Raw genomic sequence first — 16031 nt, 5'->3', positions numbered from 1 at the left:
TGGACAGAATAGGGGTGAGAGAAAGAAGAAAGTCTTGTGCAATGAGACTGCAGGAAGAGGGAAGGCCTGCAGTTAGCAAGTTAGCATGAAAATAGCAGAAAATAGCAAGAGATGCAACGTTGAAGCGATGAGAAAGAGGCTGAAAACAGTCAGTTAGGGGAGAGGAGCTGATGAGATGAAAAGCGTTTGTCTAGAAGAGTGGTATGAAAGGAACCCTGCCAGACATGTGGAGCATACTCCATACATGGACAGATAAGGCCCCTGTACAGAGTTAGCAGCTGGAAGGGTAAGTAAAACTGGCAGAGACATCTTAGAATGCCTAATTTCATAGAAGCTGTTTTTAGCTAGAGATGAGATGTGAAGTTTCCAATTTAGATTATAAATAAAGGACAGACTGAGGATGTTCAGTGTAGAAGAGGATGACAATTGAGTGTGTCATTGAAGAGAGGATAGTTGTCTGGAAGGCTGTGTCAAGTTGATAGATGGAGGAAGTGAATTTTTGAGGCATTGAACAATATCAAGTTTGCTCTGCCCCAATCAAAATTTTTTGGGGAGATTAGAAGTCAGGCATTCTGTGGCTTCCCTGCGTGAACTGTGTACTTCCTGAAGGATTGGACGTCTACAAAAAGATGTGGGAAAAGTGCTGGGTGGTATCATCAGCGTAGGAGTGGATAGGACAAGAAGTTTGGTTTAGAAGATAACTGATGAATAATAAAAAGAGAGTGGGTGACAGGACAGAATCCTGAGGGACACCACTGTTAATAAATTTAGAACAATGAAGACCAGTATATATATATATATATATATATATATATATATATATATATATATATATATATATATATATATATATATATATATATATATATATATATATTCGTCTGCTTTTCAGAATACATACCACTTGGTAGCCAACAGGATAAATGCAGTATGGGGTGTGGAATGCTTGTAACTGGTGGGGAAGAAGTTGTCCAATTGCCAAGAGAATTAATGAGCCAATTCTAAGCACATAGCTCAAGTCTGCATGGTGCATCACTGAAGCAACTTGTCTGTTCTCCTCACGATCAATGAATACACGACGGAAGACGGATAAGGTTAGAAGTTCATTGTCCTTCTCTCCTTTGTTGATGTGTTCCTGGCAATATACTGTTTTGTTCTTGTAGAAGGTGCATCCTTCTTTCACAGCACAATTCAAATGATAAACCTTGCTGCAACGCACTTTGAAACATTTCACAGATGCTCCTGGTTGCTGACAGTGCTCACATTCACTTGATGCCACCTTTTTCACAGCAGCTTCTACATTCATCAGTGCTCCATTCATGGTTTCATAGACATCTTCTGCCCATAAAGCACAGTTAAGATGAATCCACTTATCTACATCATAATTGAGGAGTCTTGATGGACCATCTGCAACATAATCTCCATACAAGTTACATAAAATACATTGACGGGAATCATCTCGTAGTCTTGGTTTCCTGTAGGTAATTCCCATACGGAACAACAAGTCTGTCATCTCCTTGGGAGTGGGTTTTTCATAATTTTCTGGCAAGGTTAAGGCAGTTGGTGTCCAATATTTATACTTATGACCCCGAAACCGCTTCCCATCAGCTTGTTTTGGGTACTGGTTGTGGTCATCAACAAGCTTGTGTTTGTTTGGCCTTCTCACCAAAGAATCCTCAAGCTGAGGGACTTTTAACACTTCATCCATGTCATCATCCTTTGACCAATCAGATAAGCCTCCTGCAGGTGGAAGAGAGGAACCTTTCATGTCTCCAAAGGTGTCTTTCACCTTGATATGCCTACTGGTTCCTTCGTGTTTTACTTTTTCATCCATGAGCATGCGCTGAGACAATGCAAACTGTATATAACACTGCTGGGAGCAAAATGTAACTTCTTCAACATTTCCATATTCTTCTTTATTCAAGAAGGGCAACTCCATCACTTTCTTGCATAACATATCATTCAAAATAATTACATCACAATGACGACAGAAACGAGCCTGTCCATTAAGGATACTCTGGATGTCTACTACTTGTTCTTTCCCATCTTTCAACTGTTTGTGACGATACAGTCTTGGTATTTTGGGTGCTTCAAGACGGTCAGCTAAGTGGAATGCTGATGGTGGAGGAATATTGAGGAGATTTGCTAAAGATCTCAAAACTCCTGATACGTCTTCCCCTGCCTGTGAAGAGAGAGTTAAAGTGACAGTTACATTACCCATGTCTTTCAGGGGCAGTGCTGGTGATTGACCAATACGACTTTTCATTGTTATGCTGGAAAGACTGTCAATGTTTTCTTTGTCCAGCTCAGGATTATCTTTATTTTCTTTGTTCTGTGTAGAAAGGAAAGAAAACCGGCCAGGCCGAATTGGCACTGGAATAAGAAGAGGAATTGCTGGAGAAAGGGACCTATCACGCTGGTCTTCTTGGGGATCTTCATCCATATCAACGAGCTTTAAGCCTTTGAAAGGAAGGGGAGATTCTGGGAGTATACATTCTGGTGAGGATGAACTGAGAACTGTATCAGGTGAATCTGCTTCTCTGGTAGGAGTCTGAGCTGGTGTTGAACGACTTGAGCCACCAACTAAATCCCCTTCTTGATATTCATCAAGTGGAAGGCCTATTTTGGGAGGGGTAAATTCATGAATGTAAAAACCACGCTGAGTTGGTCCAGTTTTTGCAGGAGTGACAATGGGCATTTTGTCTCCAAAAGGCTGTGTATTATAGTGATCTGTAACATTTTTTATTGTAGCATTACCTTCTGTACCTTCTAAAATTCCTTGACTATGATTGTAATCTCTCCTCCCAAGCTTTGATAGATCTCCACTTCCAAACACTGGACATAAATTAAAATTTCTAGGAACTTCTGGTTCCATGATCGTAAGTGGTGGCATAGATCTGAGCTGTTGCATGACACTTTCTATGTATGCATCATAATCTTCTTCAACACGAGATCCTTGTCTAGCACGTTTAGCTGGTTGTACTTTTGCATCTTTACTCTGACTTTTTCTTCTGGCCTGCTGAGCTCGCTTCTTGGCTTTTTTCAACTCTTCATGATCCAATGAATCTGATCCATCATTTGGGGTTGTCATCTCGGGTGTGTGCTCACCTGTACTAGTTCCTGTACCCATTACTGTTTCTGGGATCATAACTCTCATCTCTGTTTTGAGGCCAGGATCACTATTCACTCTATCAGTCATACTGGCAGGTGTAGGTGGAGTACTCATGGGGGCTCGTGGTCCTGTGATTATATGAGTCCCTGGTTGATGAACATTACCCATAGTGTGCTGCTGCCCAGGATGTGTGGCTCGAACACCAGGATGAACCACCATATGAGGAGCAGCAGGTGTAACGGGATGACCTCCCACTGGATGACTTGAATGACTGACAGCTACTGTTTGGTGAGGAGGCTGACCTTGGATGACATGATGAACTGAGGAAGGAATCATACCTGGATGGTTTACTTGATGTGTTGTAACCTGCCTGACAACACCTTGCTGACTAGAAGGGTGAGATGCAGTATTGAACTGAACTGGATGGCCTTGACTGACAAAGGGTACACCAGGACGAGCCACAGAATGACCAAGGTTAACATGAGTACCAGAATGAGTGACCAATTGTTGCTGTTGACCTAGAATAACAGTGTGAGTCCCCTGAGGTGATGAGTGAACACCAGTTGACACAACTACTGAGCGCTGCATCATGTGAGAATTAGAACCCAAGGATTGTGGTTGACTTCCTGGTGTGATCACACCATGCTGTGACTGTGGTTGTGGCTGAGGCTGTTGTGAATGCTGCTGTAGCTGCTGCATATCATTATTCTGGGACACAAGAGCTGGAGTGCTAGTGGTCTGCTGTACTGGTGCATGTGAAACAGCTCCTGAGGATGTCACAGCACTACGAGGTATCACTATGGGAGTTGGTACTTGTGAAGCAACTTGAGATAGATGAGATGACTGCACAGAGACAGGTCCTTGAGATGATCTAAATAATAACAACTGGCCTTGGGAGGGTTGCTGCATGGGATTAGCACAACCAGTGTTTTCTAGAAGCTGTTTCAGTAATGCATTTGAGGAATCTTTGCTCATATCATCATTCACTACTTCTGATTTTATTTGTCCTGAGGTCTCAGAGTTTTGAGTAGTTACTTGGGGATTCATAACAGACAACTGAGACTGTAAAGACACTCCAGTGACAATCATGTGTTGACTGCCTAAGGCTTGTGGGGTGGATGTTGCAACTGGAATAGGATGGGTGATATTAGGTGTGCTGCAAGAGCCAGGATGGTCATCATCTGGTTCTCTTTTGATTAAGCTTGGAGGAGTAGGAAGAGTGTTATGAGGACTAAGGGCTGGAGAGGTCATTGAAGGTGAATGACCTTTAATCTGTGGTGAATGTGGTGAAGGATGGTTTAATAGAGGAGATGGTGCAGGAGATACACGTGGCACAGGACTGGCAGAATGTCCTGCTGGAGATTTTGCTGCTGGTGGAGGCATCATTGCTGGTCGTGTGACGGGGGGAGAGGGAGTGCGTACGGGTTGCCCATGTATCATCATCATCCGAACACCCCCTTGCACTGCAACAGGACCACTGGTACATGGACGTACCATCACATTGCTGCCCCGTACAACAGTCTGTTGCACCATCATGGGTTGTGCAACCATACGTACTCCAACAGCCTGTTGTACTCCTCCCTGTATAACAACTCCACCCTGATGAAGAGTGCCTGAAGAAGTTTGAATCCAAGTTTGTTGTCCTACTGGCTGATGAACATTATTAGTTAACATTCCAACTGTTTGGGTCAAGGTTGGATGCATCACTTGTGGTTGAGATACTACATGGTGACCCTCTGAATCTTGTACCCCAGGCTGTGACACAGTGGTTCCCATCACTTGTGTTCTGAATGGTCTTGTGCCTGGTTGTAGATGTCCTATTGATGGAAGAGTTCGTAACTGTTGAGAATTGGTTGTGGTTACTGGGTTATGCAGCAGAGGTCTCTGTGGTGAACCAATCTGTTGCACTGGAACACTCACCAGAGGGCGACCAAGGGATGGAGTGGTGTGTGTCATGGCAGACACTGAACTTAATGGCAGGCTGGCAGTACTTGGAAAATTTGCCAATCCACTTGTTATGCCACTTACTTGGTCACTGATACTCACAATACTGCTATGTGTTGAAACATCATCTGGTGGTACACCAACTGGAACCACATTAGTGTTATAAGATGAACTTGTAGGTGTGGCACTAGAGGTTACAGACATAATAGAAGGAGGTACCAAGTTACTGGCAATACTTCCAGAGGTACCTATGGGTATATTCAACATGTTTGTGCTTGTGGTTACACTCCCTGCCCCAGTAGTTGATGACGGGTAGTTGGCTGAAGCATTAATTGATGGTATGCGAATTCCAGGAGCAACAGCTACAGTATGACTTGGATATATGTTATTCTGAGATGGAATAGCTCCTCCACCAGGAATTCCAATTACTGCCTGATGTCTACTAGATGGTGGAATCTCAGACTTTGCTGGTTCTGGAACAACTAATTTATTGGCAGTGACAGGCAAATGAGGTGGCATGGAGGTTGTGGCTATACCTGGGGTTGGGTAAGCTACTGTACCTACACGGGATGTGCCTCCCATCATTCTTACAGGAGGACCTTTAACACTTTCACTTAAAACATGGGCTAAACCTTCCTTGTCTTCATCCCCCTCACTTTCAGTTTTTATAGATGTTGGAGTACTTGTAACAACTGAAGAAGTGACACTACTGACAATGGCTGTTGTATTTGTTGATGGGGATGCTGCTCCTTCAGAACATGATGTTGAAGTGAGTGGTTTATTTTCTAAATCTCCAACAGGTGATCCACCCTTTAAACCAAGCTTAAAATGTCCCCAGCGACTTCTCAGAATAGCACCACCTTTCAATCCAAGCTTGAAATATCCAAATCTTATGTAAGGTGGAAGAGGAGCTGGATTATTTGGATTATTAGCATTGCCTCCTCCACCTGACCTCTGAACAGCTGGTGTTCCACTTGCTACTGAAGCAGATGTTGAAGAGGCTGAACAGGAAACAGGAGATGGTACAGCATCACTAGTTGGTGTTGGTATTGATGGATGAGGACTGTTAACTTGACTGTTGTTACTACCAGGTCCTCCAAGATCACTGTGAGGAGTCTGTGGTGTGCCAATTATTTCTCCTGCACTGATGCTTCGAGGAGTTAAAGGAGTACTTGGATTTTCAGAACTAAGGGGCTGCATCTGTGGACTTGCAAGGGGTACAGGACTCCTTAACCCACTATGGACTGGACTAGGCTTCATTGCCATACTTCCAGATACTGGACTGGCAACTGGTCCACCAGGACTGGGACTAGCCAAAGGGACAGGGCTTTTCAGACCACTATGGACAGGACTTGGTTTCATAGCCATACCACCACTAATGGGACTCTGGACAGGGCCACCTGGGCTTGGGATTGGCCCAGAAGAACCTGGACTAGGAACTGGCCCTGATCCAGATGGTCTCCTTAAAGGCATAACACCCTGAGGGTATTGATGCCTCATCATCATAGGAGCTCCTTGACCTTGAGGCATTATAACTCCAGCTTGGGGATATGGTGATCTTACCCCCATCATGTGAGGGGAGATCTGGCTTGGCTGTACTGTCTGTGTACCTGGGCTGTGGACAGGCATTCTGACACGCATTTGGGGAGCCATCATGTGATGTGTCATGCCTTGGGAGGTTCCTGAGTAGGCAGCTCGTGGACCTTGGTCAGGATAGCCACCTCCTGGAGACGGCATGCGAGTTTGTGGACTGAAAGGTGATTCACCAGGGGACGGATGAGGACCTGGAACAACCATGGCATGAGGAGAATGCTGTGGCACTATTGTGGGATTAGGGGATGCAACTGGTGTGTGAGGGGAGGGTACCATAGGACTTAATCCCATCCCTGGTTGTGACGATGGTGAGGGAGACATGAGAGGACTCTGTGGAGTGGAATGCATTGGTGATGACCCTGCTGGACCTACAGGTGAAGTCCCAGTCATCATGGTGCCTTGAGATGTATTCATCACCCCACCTTGAGTGTTCATTATATGAGATGGTCTATTTCTTTTCTTGTTATTGTATTCCTGCATAATCATGGCATGTTGCCTAGCAGACTTGCGACACTGTTCTAAATGTCGCTGAATTGCTGATGCTTCCCTCTGCACACGGGCAAGCTCTGCAGCATCATGTTCATTTAGCCCCTGACCATTTTTCTTCAATGTTCTCAGACGGCTATTTAAATTTTTTCGTTGCTTTCGAAGTTTTGTTATTTCAGCTTCATAATATCTCTGCTGTGTGGTTATGAGGTTGTGTTGTTGTTTTAACCAGTGTTCATACTGACTCTGTTGTTGTCTTTCAGCATCAGTCTGAGGGTTATCGGGAGGGAGTGGAGGTGGAGGAAGTGTCTTAATGTTCACCGTTCCTGGTGTTGATGAACCAGTTCCACGTGATCCAACTGCTTGTAACAAAGCTGGAAATGAATAACAGCCATATAAGATATGATTTATCAGTATCAAAGTGACTTAACACAGTTGAGCTTCATTACAATGTTTTCTTAAACTTCTATTAGAATTAAGAACTTGAATTCATTTAATGTGCTGGTGAATCTGGAGACTTCATATAATGAAATTTTTTAAGAGAGCCCTGTTGGATCACGCCAGTGCAATCCCAATCATACCAAGTGGTCATGGGATGTGATGTAATAGTATCAGTACTTCATGTGTCAGGAAACTTATTTCAAAAAATTGTCTTCTGTTGTTCACGTAATTCACACACTCTTGAGAATGCAGTTATGCCTCGCTACAACATGGGCAAAATACTAACTTATCTGTACTGAGCACTGTTTCAAAAGTGGCTTATTGCATATCATTATCGCAATATCTACTCTGCTCGTTTGAGCTCTTAAATTTCAACAATTATCATATACTTACATGGTATAAAATCAAGTGGCGATTTACTTCATATAAAGCTTAAATATACAGATTTTAAAATCTTGAGGTATCATAATTAACAAATTCTGACATTAGAATTCATATACTCATTAGCTGTAGTTATGTAACTATGTTTATTTTTCATTTATATATTAATTTTTAACACATCTTATCTTGGTACATAATAAAGAGTATTTACTGTCTATTGGCTCTTAGTGAATTACCCTCTTTTTCTGCATTTGACAACGAGTTCCATGCTTCAAGTCCTGAAAAAGACTAGTTTTCACCAAATGTAGATATTCTGTTGCAGATATCTTATCAGGAAGCTTTATTGAATGGGCCTCCACTTTCCCTCAGCTGATTTTCAGATATATTGCTTGATGTAAAATTTATACTAAGCAGTGCTGATCTTGTTCATTGTTTTGAACTGTTTTGGTTGATACTCAACTGCTACAGACTGGTTTCACTGAACTGATAAAAAAATTCATATCTTGTATTCATTACTACTGTTATTCTTCTGTCCAGTTCTTTGGCATTCCGAGATACACAGCCAATATTGCTGTCACTGACATCAATGTAAGTAATATCTGGTTCTAATAACAGGATAACGTTCTATTGCAAACAATTCGTCATTAGTTTCTCACCAAAGATAATTTCCTAACAGATAGACAGAGATAACCGAAGAAAGTGATGATACTTTGTTTAGGATCATAAAGAGTGGGAGGAGAAGCATCACCAGTCCTTGCAAGTCAGTCTGTTGATTTTGTGTGACCATAATAATTACTGCCTTTTATTATTAGCTCATTGTGAAAACCACACACTAGACCTCTTTTCTGTTAACTTCCGACTATTTTGAATTACTGTTCTGCAATTTTAGGTGGGCACTTCAGTAAAGGTGGGGTGAGGTGTGCATCTCTATTATAATATACATATTTCAATCAAAGAAACTGACAAGGTTAAACCTTGTAGTCTCGACTGATGGTCAGACTTTTATCTGGGTCAATTAGCTGCAAAATATTTTGCAGCAACTAAGCTAGTGTGCTGACTATACACAATACATGACTTAAAGCTAATGGGAGGAAAAAAAAAAAAAAAAAAAAAAAAAAAAAAAAAAAAAAAACATGCATAGACATAGCACATACTAGTGTATTCTTTAGTAAATATGAAATGAAAGTGCATAAAAATTGAACTCTGAAGCTGTCACTAGTTATAAGAAGCAGAATACAAATTGTACTCAAGCACACTAACCATCGCATTCTAGGTGCCACCAAAACGTTCACAAATCATAATATGCCAATTTGACTTGTAACTAGGGCCCCTGCAACAAGGTCTTACTTTTTGTGGGATAATAGTGAAATCAATATGTATAATGAGACCTGTTATAGCGAGGCATTACTGGTAAGTTTGTAGCTGCTACAGGAGGCCTATTCACACAACATCCTGCTGCTAGGATTACTTATCCTAGGAGCAGAGAGGGATCTCAAGGCATGAAAATGCAAAGAAATAAAGTTTATCATACAATTTATCATGTCAGTACTCTCTCTCTCTCTCTCTCTCTCTCTCTCTCTCTCTCTCTCTCTCTCTCTCTCTCTCTCTCTCTCTAAAAAGCTTTGAATCCACCAATTGGCAAACCTAGTTAATGTAGCTGGACACACGAGCAACTTTGCAACTTGCAGGATTAATGTTGGTAATTTCAGTGCTTTATATTTAAAGATTTATTGCAAATTTGAAAATCAATAACGTAAAACATTTACACAAATCAGTGCTCTCTAAATGCCTTAGAAAATTATATACTATTTCTCAGAAAAAGTTTATTTCCATTTAAGTCTTTCCTTTTGAGAAGTGACTTTTCAGCAATTTTTAAGTACAGAAATCTTAATCTTATCCCTTTTAAAAATGTATTTTTAGGTAAACTGATTAGCTGCTTTAATAAGGAATTCAATCCACTGTTTCTTAATGATGAGAGAAAAAAAAAGAAAAAAAAAAAGAAAAAAAAATCTTGAGGGAAAACTGTGTTGTAATGATGCTCGACTGTTTCATCTTACTAGATCAATAAGCATGAACTATTATGCAGCAATATGAAACATGACTACAAATGACTAACAAAACAAAATGATAGCAACAATATAACCAAATTCTATTTAGAAGTATCATACTCACCAGGATGCATGCCAGGGTCACCCTGTGGTCGTACAGGACGAGTCATGGGTTGAGCAGGTCCTGGAACTTGATGGGGGGACTGGGTGGAGGTTGGGGGAGGAGCACCTGCTACACGCTGGAAGGGCTGTCTCACACCATTATTACTCAACACTTGCCCACCTGTTATAATGGATAATACTGCAGCTTTAGAATTTACTTGACCCAATTATAATGCTTTCAGCAATTTTACAAGAAAAATAAGAATACAAACATACACACAACTGTGGAAGAATATTGAAGTTTATTTAACTGCTTATTTGTATTAATAGGACTGAATCAACTCCTTTATAAGGATGGAAATAAGTTGAAATGATGAAAGTGAATAAGCTGCTATAAAAGAAAAGTTAATAGCATGGAAAATATAATAAAGATTAAACACTGAAAAAGAGTCAATCTGACAGCAACGTGGAACAGTTAAGTGTCTCCCAATTCATTAAAACATTGCAAGGAATATGCAGCCAAGACACACCAAAAAACTTTGCGTAGGAAACTAGTCTATTTAAGAAAATGTAAAAAAGAGTTGGAGAAAAGGAACAGGATATATTTTTAGACTTTTTTGGATGCAAAGGCTCTCAAGTTGTTAGCAAGAGTGAAAGCATCAAGAAATTAAATTATTGTACTCAAGAAGACCTTGGGAGAATAATCAACAAGAATGAAGAAGTAGTAAATAAAATAAATAGAAAAGATGGAGCATTAGATGAAATAGTGGTTGAATGGAAATCATGGAAAACAAAAACAAATCATACTGAAAGGATATGGAAATCACAAAACAAGAACTATTATTAGTAGTAGTAGTCAAAAGAAGCAAGCAAAAAAAAAAAAAATAAATAAATAAAAAAAAAAAAAATAAATAAAATAAATAAATAAATAAATAAATAAATAAAAATAAAATAAATAAATAAATAAAAAAAATAATAAAAAATAAAAAAATAAAAATAACTAAATAAAAATAAATAAATAAATAAAAATAAATAAATGAATAAAATAAAATAGAAAAATAAAAATAAAATAAATAAAATCATAAATAAACAAATAAATAAAATAAATATATTGAAGAGAGAGAGAGAGAGAGAGAGAGAGAGAGAGAGAGAGAGAGAGAGAGAGAGAGAGAGAGAGAGAGAGAGAGAGAGAGAGAGAATAAATGCATGTAAAGAGGACAGTGTGCTGTCACCACCAACAGTGTTAATAATGAATGTAATGCTGCTGCCACCCTTGCCACCCACAGTGATTGCAGCGATGAGGTTTGCATCCAAATAACAAACTGACAGCATGAATACCAACTGGTAAAGATATGATGTGATTTCACTAATGAGTGTTCATTAGCTGTGTCTAAACAATGGTTTGGCATGGTTTTCTAATGATTGTTTCAGCATGGTACTGGTAATTTAAGGTTTGTATTAGCATTAAATGGTGTTCATAAGAATCAAAAGTTAATGAGAAAGTGATTTTGTTAGGGGTATCAAATATTACAAGTGTTACAAGGTGATATCAATAGTAAGCATGCATCTACTGTATATGTAAACACTGGCCTGCTCCCCTCTCTCCCTTTTTTTTTGTAGGAGGGACATAGGCAAAAAAAAAAAAAAAAAGAGCCCACTGAGATGCCAGTCCCAGAAAAGGATCCAAAGCAGTAGTAAAAAATTGAAGCATAAGTGTCTTGAAACCTCCCTCTTCAAGGAATTCAAGTCATAAGAAGGTGGAAATACAGAAGCAGGCTGGGAGTTCCAGAGTTTACCAGAGAAAGGCATGAATGATTGAGAATATTGGTTAAATCTTGCATTAGAGAGGTGGACAGAATAAGGGTGAGAGAAAGAAGAGTCTTGCGCAGTGAAGCCGTGGGAGGAGGGGAGGCATGCAGTTAGCAAGATCAGAAGACCCATTAGCATGAAAATAGCAGTAGAATACAGCTAGAGATGCAACACTGCAGTGATGAAAGAGATGCTGAAGACAGTCAGTTAGAGGAGAGGAGTTGATGAGATGAAAAGCTTTTGATTCCATCCTGTCTAGAAGAGCGGTATAAGTGGAACTCCTCCCCAGACATGTGAAGCATACTCCATACATGGATGGATAAGGCCCTTGTACAGAGTTAGCAGCAGAGGGGGGCGGGTTGAGAAAAACTGGCGGAGACATCTCAAACTCAAAATGCCTAACTCCACAGGAACTGTTTTAGCGAGAGATGATATGTGAAGCTTCCAGTTTAGATTATAAGTAAAGGACAGACTGAGGATGTTCAGTGTAGAAGAGGTGGACAGTTGAGTGTCACTGAAGAAGAGGGGATAGTTGTCTGGAAAGATGTGTCAAGTTGACAGATGGAGGAATTGAGTTTTTGAAGCATTGAACAATACTAAGTTTGCTCTGCCCCAATCAGAAATTTTAGAAAGATCAGAAGTCAGGTGTTCTGTGGCTTCCCTGCGTGAACTGTTTACTTCCTGAAATGTTGGATGTCTATGAAAAGATGTGGAAAAGTGCAGGGTGGTATCATCAGTGTAGGAGTGGATAGGACAGAAAGTTTGGTTTATAAGGTCATTGATGAATAATAAGAAGAGAGTGGGTGACAGGACAGAATCCTGAGGAACACCACTGTTAACAGATTTAGGAGAAGAACAGTGACCATCTACCACAGCAGCAACAGAATGGTCAGAAAGGAAACTTGAGATGAAGTTACAGAGAAAAGGACAAAAGCTGTAGGAGGGTAGTTTGGATATCAAAGCTTTGTGCCAGACTCTATCAAAAGCTTTTGATATATCCAAGGCAACAGCAAAAGTTTCACCAAAATCTCTAAAAGAGGCCAGATCACCATTAGAGTGGCCTTGATGGAACCCATACTGGCAATCTGACAGAAGGTTGTTAAGTGATAGATGTTTAAGAATCTTCCAGTTGAGGATAGATTCAAAAAGGTTAGATAGGCAGGAAATTAAAGCAACAGGACAGTAGTTTGAGGGAATAGAATGGTCATCCTTTTTAGGAATAGGTTGAAAGTAGGCAAACTTCCAGCAAGAAGGAAAGGTAGATGTTGATAAAGTTGAAAGAGTTTGACTAAGCAAGGAGCAAGCACAGAGGCACAGTTTTGGAAAACAATAAGAGGGACCCCATCAGTTTCATAAGCCTTCCAAGGGTTTAAGCCAGCGAGGGCATGGAAAACATCATTGTTTTTTTTAATGATTGTTACTATATTGTTCCAGTTTTTAATCATTAACCTTTTGATATTTTATGAACTCTCATGTATTTGTTAACTTTAGATATACCCACAAAAACTTTACTTTAATTTTGGAGGGCCTGTCTCAGTCAGACTAAAATGGGTCATTTGTGGAACCAAACCACTGCATTAGTGGTAACCTGACTCTACTTCACATTTAAAATTTTTCAGTTGTGATATATTTTTAACATGTAATTTGATTATTTTAATATTTATAAAATGAGTTTCTCTGTGATGGAGAGGACCAGAATTGAGGCCTCTGCAGTTTTAGGATTTACACCAAACACAAAGTTTGATGGCAAAAATCTCAAACAAAACAAATAAAAAAATCATGATACACTCAAAGCATGAGAAGTTACATATGGAAGAAAAAGGAATGAGAAAAGGAACAAAATAGTCACTGGGCAAATTAGGAAGGAGGATGTGTACTACTATGCAGAGCACAGAACTGAACTGAAGGTGTCTTTGTGAATGGGGCTGAGTGGGTTACTACTGCATATGCAAACAGCTACCTATTTTTCACCAAGAAGGAATGATCAAGCAAACAACCTTTAAAGAGGTGTGGGATTGTTTTCCTATGCTGTTTAGAAAATTTGTGCATATGCAATTACATATGGGTAATTAGTTTATAAAAAAAACTATTGTCTTTTGAATCCCAAAAATAGGAAACAAAGAAAAATAAGTAATAAGGGACAAAAAAAAGAAACAAATAAGATTACAAACTATCTATATGAGTACCATGATGGAGGGAAAAGAAGAAATACAATTATAATTTATTAATTTGGTGAAAGAAAAATGTAAACAGGTTGCAATAAGTAATCCTCCAAAATTGTAATATGGTATAACTTACTGAAAAAAACTGCCAGGTTACAAAAGTCAAAGGAACATAAATATTTAAGGGTTGATTTATGCTTCAACAAAGAGACAAGTTGGAAGAAGTGAAGAAGAAAAACAGTAAATTAAGATTACATTCTAGAAAGAGCTGTGAATATAAGTAAAGAATTGTTAAAAAAAAAAAGTATGGAAGCAAAGATAAAAAGAGGATATATCATAGAACAAATTAAGGAGGCACACAGGGAGAACTGAGCAAGTGCTAACTAGAAGTGTAAGAAATGAATATACAGGAATAAGAAAAAAAGCCCAAAAGAAATATCAAAAAGCTCTAACTAAATGTAAGATCAACAGCAGTGGTGCAGAAAATACTTTAAAAGAAAAGTAAAGCAAAAGTAAGAAAAATATGATACATAGGCAAGACAAATATGAAGTCAGGGCTTTAAGATAAGACGACAGATTTGAGAAATTACAGCTACACAAATAAGAAAATGAAAAAGAAGAGATATGATTAGCCAATAATGTAAAAAATATGTCAAAAACTTGTATCAACCAGGAAACACAAAAAGAGAACACAGCAAAAAATATAACAAGATTACATCAGTGTATGCATGAACAGAGGAAATGGTGTGTGAAACAATAAATATAAACTTTGTGGAAAAAATTACTGTCTTGTTTGAGAAGGGACAAAACAAGGTTGACTCAATCCTATAATACAAATAAGCATGCATGCATGCGTGCACACACACGCGCACACACACACGCACGCACAGTGTAGTGTAGTGGTTAGCATGTTTGGCTCATAACCAAGAAAGCCTGGGTTCAAATCCCGGGCATGGTGAGGCAAATGGGCGAGTCTCTTAATGTGTAGCCCCTGTTCACCTAACAGCAAGTAGGTATGGGATGTAACCTGAGGGGTTGTGACCTCCCAGTGTGTGGTGTGTTAGTGGTCTCAGTCCTACCTGAAGATCAGTCACTATGAGCTTTGAGCTCTTTCCGTAGGGGAACAGCTGGCTGGGTGACCAGCAGGCGACTGTAGGTGAATCACACACACACACACACACACACACACACACACACACACACACAAGAAAAGGGGGAAAAAAAAAAAAAAAAAAAAAAAAAATATATATATATATATATATATATATATATATATATATATATATATATATATATATATATATATATATATATATATATATATATATATATATTGTAGCCAAAAAGTATTCAACCTTGAATTTGTTAGCACAAAGTAATAATGTGTGATCAAAATCCACATGGGTATTAAGTGGCCGCGTACTTACTAAGCATGCACAGAATTTTTTGTGTTTAAGTGGTGCCAGTCACCTGCAGTGATGTGTTGAGCACAGATGTGAGGAGTGTGTTGTGTGATTTTTCCTTTTGAGTCAAGATGACTGAGCCCACTGAGTAAAGATACTTTATCAAATTCTGCCAAAACTTGGTGACATGCAAGCCCATACAACTGAGAAGATTCAGAAGGCCTTTGGAGATGATGATATGGGAAAACACAAATAAAGGAGTAGTACTACTGGTTCAAAGACGGGTGGACCTCGGTGGACAGTAAGCCACGCTGTGGCAGACCATCGACTAGCAGAAACAACGAAATGATTGCAAAGGTTCAAGGAAAAGTCTATGAAGACAGATGTGTGGCTATTGAAGACATTGTTGCTGAAGTTCGAATCAGCCATGAGTCAGTTTGGTCAATTATAACTGAAGATTTGTTCATGAGGAGGGTGTTGGCCAAATTTGTAACAAAGTTGCTGTCTGACCAGCAGAAGAAAACAGAAAGGAAATCTCCCAGGCCATGCT

At 39.4% G+C, this 16031-nt stretch overlaps 1 protein-coding gene across 5 annotated transcripts in view; it reads right to left on the bottom strand.

The window, feature by feature from the left end:
- LOC135099764 (histone-lysine N-methyltransferase 2C-like) overlaps positions 1–16031 on the bottom strand; it is a 193867-nt gene that overhangs the window by 23492 nt on the left and 154344 nt on the right. For 4 of the 5 annotated variants that reach the window (XM_064002273.1, XM_064002276.1, XM_064002274.1 and 1 more), the window contains 2 exons: positions 10130–10288; positions 902–7509 (listed from right to left, as the gene is read on the bottom strand). In XM_064002273.1, the coding sequence (XP_063858343.1) occupies positions 902–7509; positions 10130–10288 (6767 nt within the window). The remainder of the gene's footprint in view (positions 1–901; positions 7510–10129; positions 10289–16031) is intronic. The other variant, XM_064002277.1, reaches the window with a different exon arrangement.

This window comes from Scylla paramamosain, chromosome 4 (genome assembly GCF_035594125.1).
Source record: "Scylla paramamosain isolate STU-SP2022 chromosome 4, ASM3559412v1, whole genome shotgun sequence".
Taxonomy (NCBI): Eukaryota; Metazoa; Arthropoda; class Malacostraca; order Decapoda; family Portunidae; genus Scylla; species Scylla paramamosain.
Note: the sequence above shows the minus strand (reverse complement) of the source record. Positions and strands in the feature narration are given on the sequence as shown.